This window comes from Halichoeres trimaculatus, unplaced genomic scaffold (genome assembly GCF_033239565.1).
Source record: "Halichoeres trimaculatus isolate MK-OKI-2021-1 unplaced genomic scaffold, fHalTri1.1 fHalTri1_scaffold_18, whole genome shotgun sequence".
Classification (NCBI taxonomy): Eukaryota; Metazoa; Chordata; class Actinopteri; order Labriformes; family Labridae; genus Halichoeres; species Halichoeres trimaculatus.
In genome coordinates, this window is record NW_027437196.1 from 27078484 (window position 1) to 27092115 (window position 13632).

Consider the following 13632-nt stretch of genomic DNA (forward strand, 5'->3'; position numbering starts at 1 on the left):
ACTGGTACCCATCCCTAGAGGAAACTCCAGTGTACCCTTCCTCTGAAACAAAAGTGTTGAGCTGAAGCCATTGAGTCACAAATTAAGATGTTTTAAACCAAGGATTAGGACGTTTACTACTACTACAATCAAATCAAACCAAAATAAAATGTCATACTGATTGTTTTACTGTGATTAAGCTCCTGGGAGTTTAAAGCACTTCCACATCTCCACAACAGCGTGTAGGAAGAGGCTGATAGTGTCCACATGCAGCTCCTCTTCATCCTTCTCAGTCTGAGCCACGCTACGCTTTAGCTGTTAAACAGACATGACTCAGATAAACTATTGATATTCACAGACTGCTAAGCACTGGTGTTTTGTGAAGAGGATTTGGTGACTTACTGAAAGTACCACATGCATGGACTGTAATCTTGTAATGCCTCACTTGTATGGTGTAATTAGTTAACTGACCAAATACTAAAAATCATGCATGCAGCTAACGCCACGGCCAAATGAGCTGTTCCATCACAGTAAGTTAGGATTATTGGTCCTGTTTGTAATGACTGGATGTGTATACAGGCCCTAAACATGTTTAGGTTGAACATCGAGGATCCTGCACCCCAGGAAGTCATGTTAACAAACTAAACAGCCTTCTGTTATTAATCTTATTTACATGACAGGATATCATCTCTGTCTCTATTCTCCTCTGCTCTTTGTATCAGCCATGACAGAGTTTTGCCCACGGACACACAAACACATGGGTGTCAGAAATCCAGGGAACGCAGGAAACAAGAGGTGGACCCAATTGCAGATTGAAACTAAACTCAAAAACTCTTACAAAGACAAAACTAAAAAAGTCACGCTGAAAGAAAAACAAGACGCACAGAAAGCAAGAGGGCATGACAGGTGACAGCAACAATGAACTGAAGAAGCAACACAAGAAACACACAGACTATATATACACAGGGGAGCACTCAAACACAGGTGCGAAACAAGACACAGGTGAAACACATGAGGAGCAATCAACAAGGAGAGAAACACAAAGAGAACAAAACCAAACGCAGGGAAAATAAAGACAGTGACGACATGAATCCAAAGTGGAAGTGAGAATAATCACAAAAAGACACACACATGTCAAGAACCAAATCAAAACCACAAGGAACACAAACTACAGACAAAAAAAGGAAACACAGAAAACTCAACAAGAATCACACAGAACCAAGAAACTCAAGACATAAAAGAAAATCCAAAATCCAGAAAAACACAACAGGAAACCCAAACAATGACAATGGGTACACAGACATAGAGAAAAACACACTACAAATGGCAGACAGTCGGGGGAAACAATGCCACAATCACCACAAGAAACTCAGGAAAAATGTCTACCCATCTCTGTGAAGATGGCAACCCATCCCCACCCCAGTGACCATGGCGTTACCCCTCTAAGACTGTAAACCTAAGAAACACTGCATTACATGTAGCATGCCAAACCTAAATGAACTAAACATTAAAATGGTTTCTAATTAACATATTTTAATGACAGTAGCTAGGTATATACATGTTTTATTTCTGAAAAACTCATAAAATGGATTTGATTCCCTGCGTTGTGTACCGTCTTTTCATTTGGAGAACTTTTCATCTTTCTGCGCTCCAACACTCCTCTGAAACTTCCAGACATAAATCCTTCTCCATAGTGCTCCTGGTGTCCCTCAGTGATCACAGCGATAAGAGAAGAGGATAGAGACAGAGCATTTTGAATAATAGATGTGTAAGATGGAAAGCAGGCTCCAGTGGGCTTTAGCTGCCAGTTATTTTTGGGGGGTGTTGGACCAACTGAACAGACTTACGGGGACCATCCTCAGTAACACAGAGTCAAGTTGCTCTCCATTTATATCCCTTATGTGGACACCAGCTGTTTTGTAAAGTGTATTTTGTCAACAATGAGGAGATGTTTTGGATGGTAAACAGAGAAAAGTGAATGAACTGATGCTAAAAAAAAAAAAAAAAAACAATCGAACAAATAAGAAATGATTATTTTATCGAGCATTTTTGGTCATGGATAATTTCAGATGGATTTTTAAGTCTATAATTTGATTTTATAACAGCAAAGTGTTCATAACCAGAAATCTGGACATGGTCTAGTTAGAATGACAGGAAAGCATGGAGTTTAAGTTCAACTTTCTCTAAAGATTTACTAACAGTTAAGATCTGCTGTATGCTCTGTGATCCAGGAGCAGAAGTGTTGTGTTACAACATCAATGGATTATTACAGTGCAAACGAAGGCTGAACAATGGACGTCGCAGTGTCATAGAATACAATTGTTAAACTGTAAGGCTGTGATTAAAAAAAAGAAAGAAAAAAAAGTTTCATGGACACAGACCTAGAGGTAATATAGTAACTACTACTGGTTCTTCCTTAAAACCAGCAAAAGTCAATATGCTGTTTTTTCTGGCAAAAATATTATACGCCTGTAACGCTTGAAGTTAAAAAAAAAAAAAAGTCAATATTCTATGGTGTTTGTGAAAGTTGAATAAAGTTATGTTATTCATATCAATTCGTGCATCAGCCCTTCTTATTTCAGCCCAATATGTAGGCCTGGCCAACAGAAAAGAGTTGTTTATATGTCGACAGTATCCTTTGTTGTGTTGGTCAAACTATAGAATGATATATTGCCTGTGTTAAGTGAATAATGAAGAAGCTAAACATCCCCCCATGAAATTGCAAACTAAATTGCAATCGCAATATTGGACCAAAACAATCGCAATAAGATCAAAATTTACTCAGCCCTAGTGCAAAGCTAAGATAAATGGCTGCTTTCTGTTACATTGAGTCTGTCCAAACAGAAACATCAGATGTAGGGTTAGAAACTATGAAACACTTTGTTGATAAAGTTACTTGAGACACAAACAACCAACAAGAGACACCATAAACAGAACGGTGTAACAAAAAGAACATGGGCCCAGAATCACTTCACACAAAAAACAACGAGGCACAAAGAAACTCGACATATTGACACACAAAAAGCAGGAAAATATAGGAGAAACTCAGCTACAAATGCCATTGAGTCATACTTCAACTGAACTTATCACATGTTTGAGTAATACTTGAGTTATTACTCTGAGCCAGTGACATGAACACCAATACTGACACCTCTGAACAAATACTGTAACACCAGAATGATTCAGACCTAGCAGATGCAGATATTTACTCTCTTCAGTTAGCATATGTCATTTTTCTAGCGAGACCTAAAAAAGAGACCGGGCTTAAAGAGTTAAGGGACAATCCCAATTCTACCCTTAAGCCCTTGGTTATGCTTGTGTAGGGAGGTGGTGTCCCATTTCTCGGTAAGATCAAGGGCAAGGGTTGCACAGCCCTTTGAAACAAAGACAAACCAAGACCTTACTTGGAACCAAGGGATATGGCAAATTTCCCATGATATCAATATTTTTTATCAGATATCCAATGCTACCCCTCATAACTATAAGCCATGTTTTGAATTGTTCGTTGTATTTTAAAATTGCTCCTTTTAACCATAGACTGTAAAAAAGAAAAAGGATGTCATCTTACTCTGCTGAAAGTAAGGTCGCCACAAAAACTGCTTCCCCTGGTGGCTGGCTGTAGTATAGGTAAAAAAAAATCTGGCTCTCCAGTCATTCCAGATGGGCTGTGGTCAAACATAAACAAATTAATACGTCTGGCAGAAATATTTCTCATGTCTGATTTTCGTGGTAATTTGAAGAAATCATTTAGCTGTCTTATGCTCAAGTCCTCTTATTTTGGAAAAGATTTGTTTTCATTAGTAATAAGATGTTAAAAACAAGGTTTTACGTCACGTTTAATGTAGTTGACAGCTGCTGTTCCTGTGATTTTTTTTGGGGGGGGATTGTAAAATATGTTGGGAGGTAGAGTCAAGAAGTGATTAGACTCTTGAAAGAAAAAAATATATATTTTTGTCACCCAGCTCCACTCAGATTCTCCCAGAATCCCTCACAGTCTCTACTGTGCAGACTGGCTGAACAACTACCAATGGTGGTGCCTGTGACGGGGGTATTTTGGCTTCAAAACTGTACAATAGTAAACGGCAGAGCCACGCTGTCCACTCTATATACAGTCTATGATTTTAACACTGCTTGAGCAGCAGCTACAGCTACAGCTACAGCTAATAATAGCTACAAAAATGTCAGAGCAGAGGCAAAGTCACAGCAAACAGACTTCACTACAGTGAACTGCATTTCATGAATGATTACACAGATAAGCTGCATTCAGGAGCTGCATTAGCTACACAAGCTATGATAAGCTAACATTATGGTATTCTTCTGAATACCATAATGTTAGCTTATCATAGTGAAGCCTGTTTGCTGGGACTTTGTCACCCCAATCCGACATTGGTTTATCATCACTTTGTAAAAATATGTTTGCTTTGGAAGTTGATAGAATGTCACTCTGTGTACAACAGCCAGTGAGAGTCTAATTTAGCTTGAATCAAGTGGGGTTTCGTTTCCAAGAAATGTTTTCACTAGGGGTGGGAGAAAAATCGTTATAAGATGTATCAGGATTTTTTATTTAGCATTATCAAAATCTGGATTCTTTGGAAAAAAAACTATTTTTTTTTCAATTATTGTTTCTTTCCTCCTCTTTTTTTTCTGGTCACCACTTTTCTCCAGCAGGGAAGAAATGTGACTTTCTGACTCACTTGATGTGCATTTTATGGAGAATACAGCTCCTGATATTGTCTGTAGACATTATCAACATCAAATTTTTTCACATGGTCTGGTGTTCAAAAATCAAAATAAAAACCACTAAAATCAGAAATACAGAAGAATCGCACTTACAATCAAATGTGCACCCAAAAAATAGTAATGGAATCAAATTGAGAGCATGTCATATTTATGTTAATATTTATCAATATTTCAACCATCATAATGAGAAGATTGGTTGAAACCCCTTGTGTGATAAGGTCAATCCATTAACATATATGTTAGTACATAAATCACTTGACTTAAACTGAATCAAATAGTGCCCCTAAAATTCCAAATGAAACTCTGTCATGGATCTGGAGCTCTTATTCTGGGTCATCTGTATTACTGGGCGCCTCATAACCAAACTGGGCGAGCATAGTGAGAGTTATAACAGCATGAGTAGCACAAACAGAGCAGTCAGAGTGAAGGAAGATAAACCACTGAGCAGAATGACTTGGTGATTCTTACGCTCCCTTTCTCTGAGAAGCTTCTGCTCCTCTAGGGAAAGTTCAGCTCAGCAGAGATGCTCCAATGCCCTACATCTTCCAACATCCTGTGCCAGCCTCTTTTCTGTCTCATTCTTTGTCTCACATTCATTCTCCATGTTTCTGTCACTTGCACAGACTCTATCTGTGTCACAGATTGTTCTGCTGTTTATCACAGAATCTTTCTTTCTGTTGCCCTGACTGGATTTCTGGTGATGTCCCTCATTGGGTTAGGCTTAAATTATTTTCCAAAGTCTGATGTAAGGTTTACTGTTCTGGATCGGTGCAATCAGAGAGATACAGCAAAAAGCTGCACCATGTGGGCATTATTTCACCAACATCACATCCAGAGGAGTAATTACCACTCAATAAATGAGTGTTTTAATAACATCCCTCTGTCTTATTGTCATCATTTCACATTTTCAATGTGTTGAGTTGCCTCTAAATATCTGAGCTATATCAATACATAAATGTTCTTTAAAATAACCATCATCTATAAAAGGTATACAGTTAATTAACCACTAGTAAGCACTTATTTACTGTAAAAAAAATGTAATTATAGTTAATAATGCTTGCTAATAGTTTGTAATGCTATGACTGATCTTATGCCCCACGTACTGCGTCCTTGGCCAGTAGTACTGCTGTCTAAGACAAATTTCCTGCAAAGGACAATAAAGTTGATTTAATCTAATCTAATCTAATCCAATCTAATAATCTAATGTCAACAGTTTATCGACGCACACAATAAAAAATTTCATGCACTTTATAAAGTGCTAATTAACTATTAACAAATGATTTATAAACCTTTGAAATGGTTTATAAAACATCTATAAAAAATTCAGACATAAGGACCAGATAATTGTCCATGGTTCATAAATATTTCAAGCGTCTTATAATATTTGGATGATTACTATTAGAGGTGTTCCAGTCTGATATTGATATCGGATATCGGTCCGATATCAGCAAAAAAACAAGTATCGGTATTGTATAGGAATGCCTCTAAAATCTCCTATATAAGCAGTTTCTGTTACCCATTGGTTAATAATAAATGGGTCAGTTTTTCCTCATACCTACTGTTGCTGACTACTGGTCTTTGTTTAAATAATATCACTTAATGAAGCCTTATCTAACATGACAGACGTACTACAAAATAAGTAATAAAAGTATGCATGTTTAATGCTGATATCGTATCGGATTAATATCTGTATCGGCCAGTACTTAATGCTGCAGTATCGGTACTGTATTGGAAGTGAAAATGTAATATCAGGACATCCCTAGTTACTATTAAGTTGGAACTAAATATTGTAATCCCTTAAAAATACTTAAAGCATTCACAAATATCTATAAATAATACTTCATTATTGATTAATGATGCTTTTTTTAACATATACCATTATTATCTGGATGGTTATTAATACATTTCAATATGAACCCTCACATCAGCTTTAGACAGAAACACCACATTTTAATGCTTTGAGCTGTATCTCTGAAGGGGATTCATTTAGCACCCAGATGTGAGAATAAACTATTGGAGCAATATTCTCTGAGCTTCTGTGCCCTCCTTCAGTTTTTCTCTTTAATTAACGTGCACTGGTGAAAAGTGAAAAATCAATGCCAAGCATCATATTTTAGTCAGACACAGCAGCTAAATTTGATTGAAGGGCTAATTACATATCAAAAGCCAAATAGGCACTGACCCATCATGCAATGTATTAATTTAAATTGTGATATGTTAACCTATTGGGTTGATTTAATCCTTAACTTCCCCTTGTAAAACCTCACACTTGTTTATAAACTTGTACCTCTTAAAAACTCTTGGAACATGTTCTGTGTTGACAGAGATTTCCCAAATTTTGAGTGATTGGTAATCAGTGGTCGGTTCATCCTTACACATGAAACTGATCTCATATACCTCCAGGAAGGTCTGACAGTCAGCCATTGTTGCTTTTTGCTCTGAGACCTAAAACTCAAGACACTTTATTGGTTGTTTAAGTTAAAACATAAATATTCCATTGATTCACAGGTATTGTTCAATGACTTCCAATAAAATAAGAAAATTAAAGCTATATGCTGTCAGTTATAGAAAAAAAAACACATAAAAAAAGTTGTGATTGGTGCACCCCTAGTTTGTAGTGATTCTTTCATATGAAAATGTAATACTTTCTCAGACCACATGGTCACTCTCTGAAAGTGAAGCAAAAGCATCAAATCTCCCCCTGTTGACTGAAATTAGTACAGATCATTGAATCCACTTCCTCTATGATAACAGGTGGGTCAGGGGATTTAGTAAATTATTCTCTAACATGTTTTCTGTTGTAACACTTTTTTCCATGCTAATTTATAAGCAACTATTTATTATCTTATAGTATTGACTTGAGTTTAGGCTAGATAGAAGCTAGAAGGAGGGGGATGTGATGCTGAAAAATGCTGCACTCTTTACTGTCACTGTGCTTCACAGCAAACTGATTTCACTGCCTTTTCTTCACCCGTCAGTTACTCAAGACTCTACAATTAATGATGGACAACTTTGATACTGATCAGCAGCATATTAAAGTACTAACAGAACAATGGAATACACCTTTTCTACAGGTCCTCTCACTGCTTAACTGAGTCAGTGATCATGTTCATGCACACAGTAACATCAGTCATCATACCTAAACTTTCTCCTAAGTTTTTAATAGCAGTTCAACTTTCCTCAAGCTTCCATTTGTTTCACTTTGGAGGAAAAGCAGCCTCAGGGTTCACAGAGGAATCTAACTACAACTCAGCATGCAGCCCAGACCAACAGGAGGAGCCAGTCTGTCACAGAGAAAAGATCTGTAGCTTCTTCTCAACATGTATGACATTGAAATCTGACCAACTATGGCATGACTGACCACTAGAGATGAGATAACCAGAGGGACACTGATGTCTTTTACTCTACTCAGACGAAGGTGTAACATCAAATGAAAAACACTGGTTTACCTCGAAACAAAAAGAGAGATGCTATTTTTATTTAAATGTGTACAGACACTCAATAAATGTGTCCAAGTTTTACAGGGTTATGCAAAAAATCATGACAAGGTGGAAGACATGAAGCATTGACCTGTAAGTTAAGGTTTAATTATTATCCAAATCTTCTCCCCAACAACTCTACGACGCTCAAACCAGACACAGCAGAAGATAACATACCCTGGCTTTTGTCTTTATAGTGGATTAAACTTCAAAAAAAAAAAAAAAGTAGATCCTGAAATTTTTATCATGCAACAGAATATTATACTTTGCTGCTTTCTGTCTAAGTTTATGATAAGCTCAAACAGGTTAACGTCAGTCTACAAGTCTACAAGTTACCAGCTGGGTCAGATTAACATCTGATGATATTTCTCTAACAACATAACATTTTCACAAAGCCCCTCTATTGAAAGTCAAGTTAATTTTTTTTTATACAGCACCAGATCACAGCAGAAGTGGTTTAGAGTAAACTCTCATATATATCAAGAAAAGGGACCATTAGTCCTAATGTTCTGCTTTGGAACGGCCCGTTTGGCTGCAGCGTTAGCCGCATACACGGCTGCAAATGATCGTCCAGTTAACTAATTACAACATGAAAGCAACACAGGTGCAGATTACATCATAATTCAGGGGAACTTCCTGGAAACCCCATCCAACAAATTCAAACTGTGCATGTCTACCATTAATAAATTGCAATAAACCTGGCGAGCTGTAAAAGAGTGACAGAGAGAAGATCAGGAAAAATATTTTTTAGCCAGAGAAATGGAGATTTTATAACAAGAGCACTACAGCAATGCCCCAGTACCTCCATGAATGACATTTCACCATACACATCTTGGGAGGACCCAGATGTATAAAAGCAAAGAACGAATCAAACTTGTAAAACTGACAGCAGCGAGCCTTGCCGCTCTGAGACTTCAAATGCTTGCCTTATCTCATCTATTTACTGAAAACATGTTGTGTCCCCTAAATCTTAATTTGATGAGGTATACCTCCGTCAAATTTAACGCTCTTTAATCTAGCTAATGCATACCGCAAATCAACTCTTTTTTTTTCTGTTAGTACAAATGGTCTGTTTTCCCTGCTAAGGGCAAGTCATGCATACGAGCCCAGGTCTATACCTTGTTTTTTTTATATACATATATAACAGCCTAAATAGCCTTAATGTTACTTATCTGTACATTGCCATTTGTCCTTGTGCTCTCTCACGCATGGCATGGTTCGCCCCAACCCGTCATAGACACGTAAACAAGTGCACGCATTTACGCTCAGACAAGCACACTCTGTATAACGGACAGAGAGCTGGAAAAACCACCACAAGAAACATCTCCTAGTGCCATTTCTATGAGCGATAACACTCGCTATCCTGTGCTGCCCCCCCCCCCCCCCCCCCCCCCCCCCTCCATTCTCCCAGGCCGCAGCCACCGGCCCCTCATGACTGTAAACCTAGGGAAAACGCTGAGTCGTGTTGCTGCAGGCAGCTGTGTGAAACAAAATGGAATAGAATAAAAATGGAAAAAATAAATAAATATCACCTATTGATGTTTTTGGAAAGTGTCCAGAGATAACATTTGTCACCATCCAGCGCTATATGAATACAGATTGATAGACTGATTGGTTGATTTACAACAGTTGCTTATTTTGAAGCAGAATCACTTACAACTGGAGAGGTTCACATGGGAGGTAAGAAACGGTATAATCCCAACTTTCATAGTGGATCTGAGTAATTCTTAGAGAGCTTGTTTTTTATGCACTGTTGTGTTGTATGTTATTGACTGAAGTAGGCCATCTAGTGTCTCAAAGTGGTTAAAGCAATGCTTTGAGTTGTTTGGAACCCTAATTGCTGTAGTTATGCTAAAGTCAGCAGTTGATATTTGGACATTTGGGGTTTTCAGTATTGTTTACAAAGAGTAACTAAGATATGTTTCTTTCATGACATTTAAAATTCTGTTGTAAAACCAAAATGATACCAATGTATGCTAACCACTAGCACAACATGCAATTTCCCATAAATGTTAGCATCAAGCTAGAATTATGCTTTCTATATTGTTGAATGTGTTGGAATTTCTTGTGAGAAAGTAATGTACATTTCTTTGTGTTCAGTTCTTGAAACTTCAAGCAGAAAATCCTGAATCAGAGTTTTCTTGGGAAACTGTTATACATCTGCTAAGCAGAGAAAGCTGTAGATGTAATGTAGAGAATCAATAAGGGAATCGTCAAGCATAAAGGCTAATGATTTCAATGGATTGAACCATTTCTAACCTATTCTTAACAGAAAGCGGTTTTCGATACCCATCCTTAGCCACAGTCAATGAAAACAGTTATTGACACACAGTATCTGCAGCACTCACACAGTGAACCCTGCTGTTAGGTTGTCAGATTTTGTTGATATGTGGCTGAGTGAGATAATGTTTCTGTGTTAGCATCAGCAGTGCAGCTCAGTCATCATAACTTAAGGTGTGCAACTGGTTTTGAGCTGTGACTGTTGTTGCATCTGTTAGAACAGATGAAGCTAACTCATTATGGCAGGGCTGTGTTATATTTAGGCCTGATGTCAGACTGCTTCTTTCTGACTCTAAAGCTACCAGCATGAAGAATTCATACGTCAGGTGAAGGGCCATGAGTAATGCAGAGGTAAATCTCCCTGAGGGGGATGGATACATCATGATTGGCAGACCCTGATCTCCTGCCGGCATCTACGGCTGAACACAGCCGTCACAGGTGACAGGAGAGCAGGGTGAGTCTGAGCTTAACAGGCCAACACTTCAGTTTATTCTCATACCAGCCAGCCACACACTCACACACACACACTGAGGAAAGGAGAGGAGTCTGATTCAGACTAATTATATGCACAAGTGTTGGAGTTCAGTGTGTAGAATTAACTCTCAGCATTGACCTAGTTTAAACGGTTCCTGCTGTTGTAAAAATGGAGGGTAAAAAATATCCTTCAGAGAGCTGCAGCTTTAGCTATTTGAAAAGCTGAAGGCTGAATTTCTTATCATGTGAGGAGGCATGTTAACCTTAGTCAGTGTTATTGGAATTAAAAGAAATAGTTAAAAAAACAAACAAGCAAAGGAATCAAGGGGATCCCTGTCAAAGTCATAACTGTAAGAGAATCCATGCGTGATGCTGTAATCCCAGCAGCATCCATCATACAGTGTACAGGCTACTCTATAATATATGATGCCAGTTTGATTGAGGAGCCACAGGCCAGTGGTGAATTAGAGCATGCATAAAGTGCACAGCAGGGAAAGGAGTGACAGTCACCACAAGCTGCATGCAAGCTGCGCTCCCATCTTTCAAATGGTCTGACCCTTACAACAATCATCAAGACAAACTCTCAACATGATGCTGTTAAAACACACACAGGCGTCAAAGCTGCTCCTTTCACTGCTGTCACTGAGGAATCCCCTCATCCACGTCCACGGTGGGTCCCCACAGGCTCATCTTCAGAGCTGCTCAACAGGGCATTGTTGGCTTCTCTGTGTGTGGAAATTTCCTCATCACGTGTGAAAATATGAGTTTGTAAAATGCATGAACTGAGAGTAAATCTGCTTTGTGTTGGAGCTCAATCTTTTTTTTTCCTTATTTATATCTACAGAAAACAAAGATCCTACAAATACTTATAATAAATGTATAAATCTATCAGATGATGAAGTCTAATCCTGTCACAGGCTGTGGTGGAGGATTGTCGCCTGCACGTCTCTAATTCTCCTTTCATGAGGAGAGAGGAGTGTGTTTGTCTTTATGTTGACACTCTCTGACCTAAATAGCATATCTTTGAATTTGAGCTAATTGTCGACTTCTCACAGAGGGTCAGGTATCTAAAGGGATTAGGAGGTAGCAGCACGACCACATCAGAGCGCATCCAGCCCGTGCAGAGCTCTTTGATGGGGATACCGAGAGGCTGTGAATGAGAAGCAGCACCAACCCACCTCGACAAAGTAGAAACAGGGCAGCAGGCTGACGCTGTCTTTGGTTAGGATTCCCTTGTCTCTCGCAGACATGGTCGGGCCTCCAAATATCCAAACAGATCCAAGATATAACGAGGGAAGAATGGTTGAGCTCCAGGCGTCCTGCCGGGATCAGGAGCGCTCCATGGCGCTGTTTGAAGCACGATGCTCAGGACAACAGCCGGTCAGTATCCAGCCCAGACACCAGACACCGGGCCTTTTATCACTGCTGCTGAGAAGCCCTGGGCTTGGTTCTGTGCATGTCTCCCGATGAGCTGTCAGGTGGAGAACCGAGTCACACCGACGGACAGAGGGAGGGAGGAGGAGCTGTAGCGCAGGCGCACTGGGTAGCACATAGCTGAGCATAAGGCTTCTACTGCTGACACTGACAGTGAATGGATGAGACTCTGCGAGCTAAGATGTCAGCTTCTCTTAGTGCACACAAATTAAAAGCCTTAATTTACCACAGTCAAACTCTTTTTATTCATGTATCCAAGATTTTGATTCAGAGTCTGTGTTTGATCTGATGTGAAACAGATACCGATGCAGTCTGACAGCTCCGGCAGCAAAGCTGGCAGCGCCTCCTTAAAAGAAATGGATTCACAAGTTATTAGGAAAATATCCCCTCAGAAATAATACATAAATAAACATTCAAGAGATTCAAGATTCAAAGATGCTAAGTGTTTGTCTTTTGCACAGTGAAGAAACAAGTTTTCTGTACAGTGGATTTTTTTTCTTTGCTACCCTCAATGAACGCCAACAGCGGTTTTGAAAAAAAAAATTAAAAAAAAATAAAGAAAATTGAAATAATGATAACAACATATACAAACATAATAAAGAAGTAAATGTAAGCCAATTGAAGACAGTGAAAGTGCAATAGAGTCTGGAGGTCCTGGACTGCCTCGCCACCTTCTGGCCCGGAGTCTCACACACACTGTTAAAAATGTGACTCTTAACCAGGAGTGTGAATTTTTTTTGTTCAAGTCAACTTTTTACTGGATACAGCACAACGAGGTAAGGTATATATCAGTACAGTTATGTAGTGCTGTTTTTTGAAACATGACAACAAGCAAACGTAAGTTTGTACCATACATCAGTTGCCGGCTATAGCGCTACTAGCAGTCTAGTGCTACAAAATATCCGTAGGCTATCCGTAGGTGTCAACAAGCAAACTGTCAGTTCGTACAGTAGTTTAGTAGCCGCCCATATGTAGCGCTGACGGCCTGACGCTGTGAAACGTGTTGGTGATGTTAGACTCTCAAGTTTGAACAGACCACTGCAGAATAACTGCTGACTGTGGGATGAAATGGACAGTAGCACAAAATTGTTAGCCTTTAGCTCGTGCTCTATCTCTCTCTTGTTTATCTCTCTTTTGCTCTTCTGTCCTTTTTTTGTCCAACAGTTAGGCTTCAGTGTCCACCACCACTACAAAGTTAATCACAGAAATCATTTTCAGTGGAGAAAAACTCAGATTTCTCCTCTCA

At 38.9% G+C, this 13632-nt stretch overlaps 1 protein-coding gene across 1 annotated transcript in view; it reads right to left on the reverse strand.

Moving 5' to 3' along the window:
• plppr4b (phospholipid phosphatase related 4b) overlaps nt 1–12435 on the reverse strand; it is a 48244-nt gene extending 35809 nt beyond the window's left edge. The window contains exon 1 of the mRNA XM_074693371.1: nt 12131–12435. Within this exon, the coding sequence (XP_074549472.1) occupies nt 12131–12202 (72 nt within the window). The 5' untranslated portion in view covers nt 12203–12435. The remainder of the gene's footprint in view (nt 1–12130) is intronic.
• Nucleotides 12436–13632: the final 1197 nt, after the last annotated feature.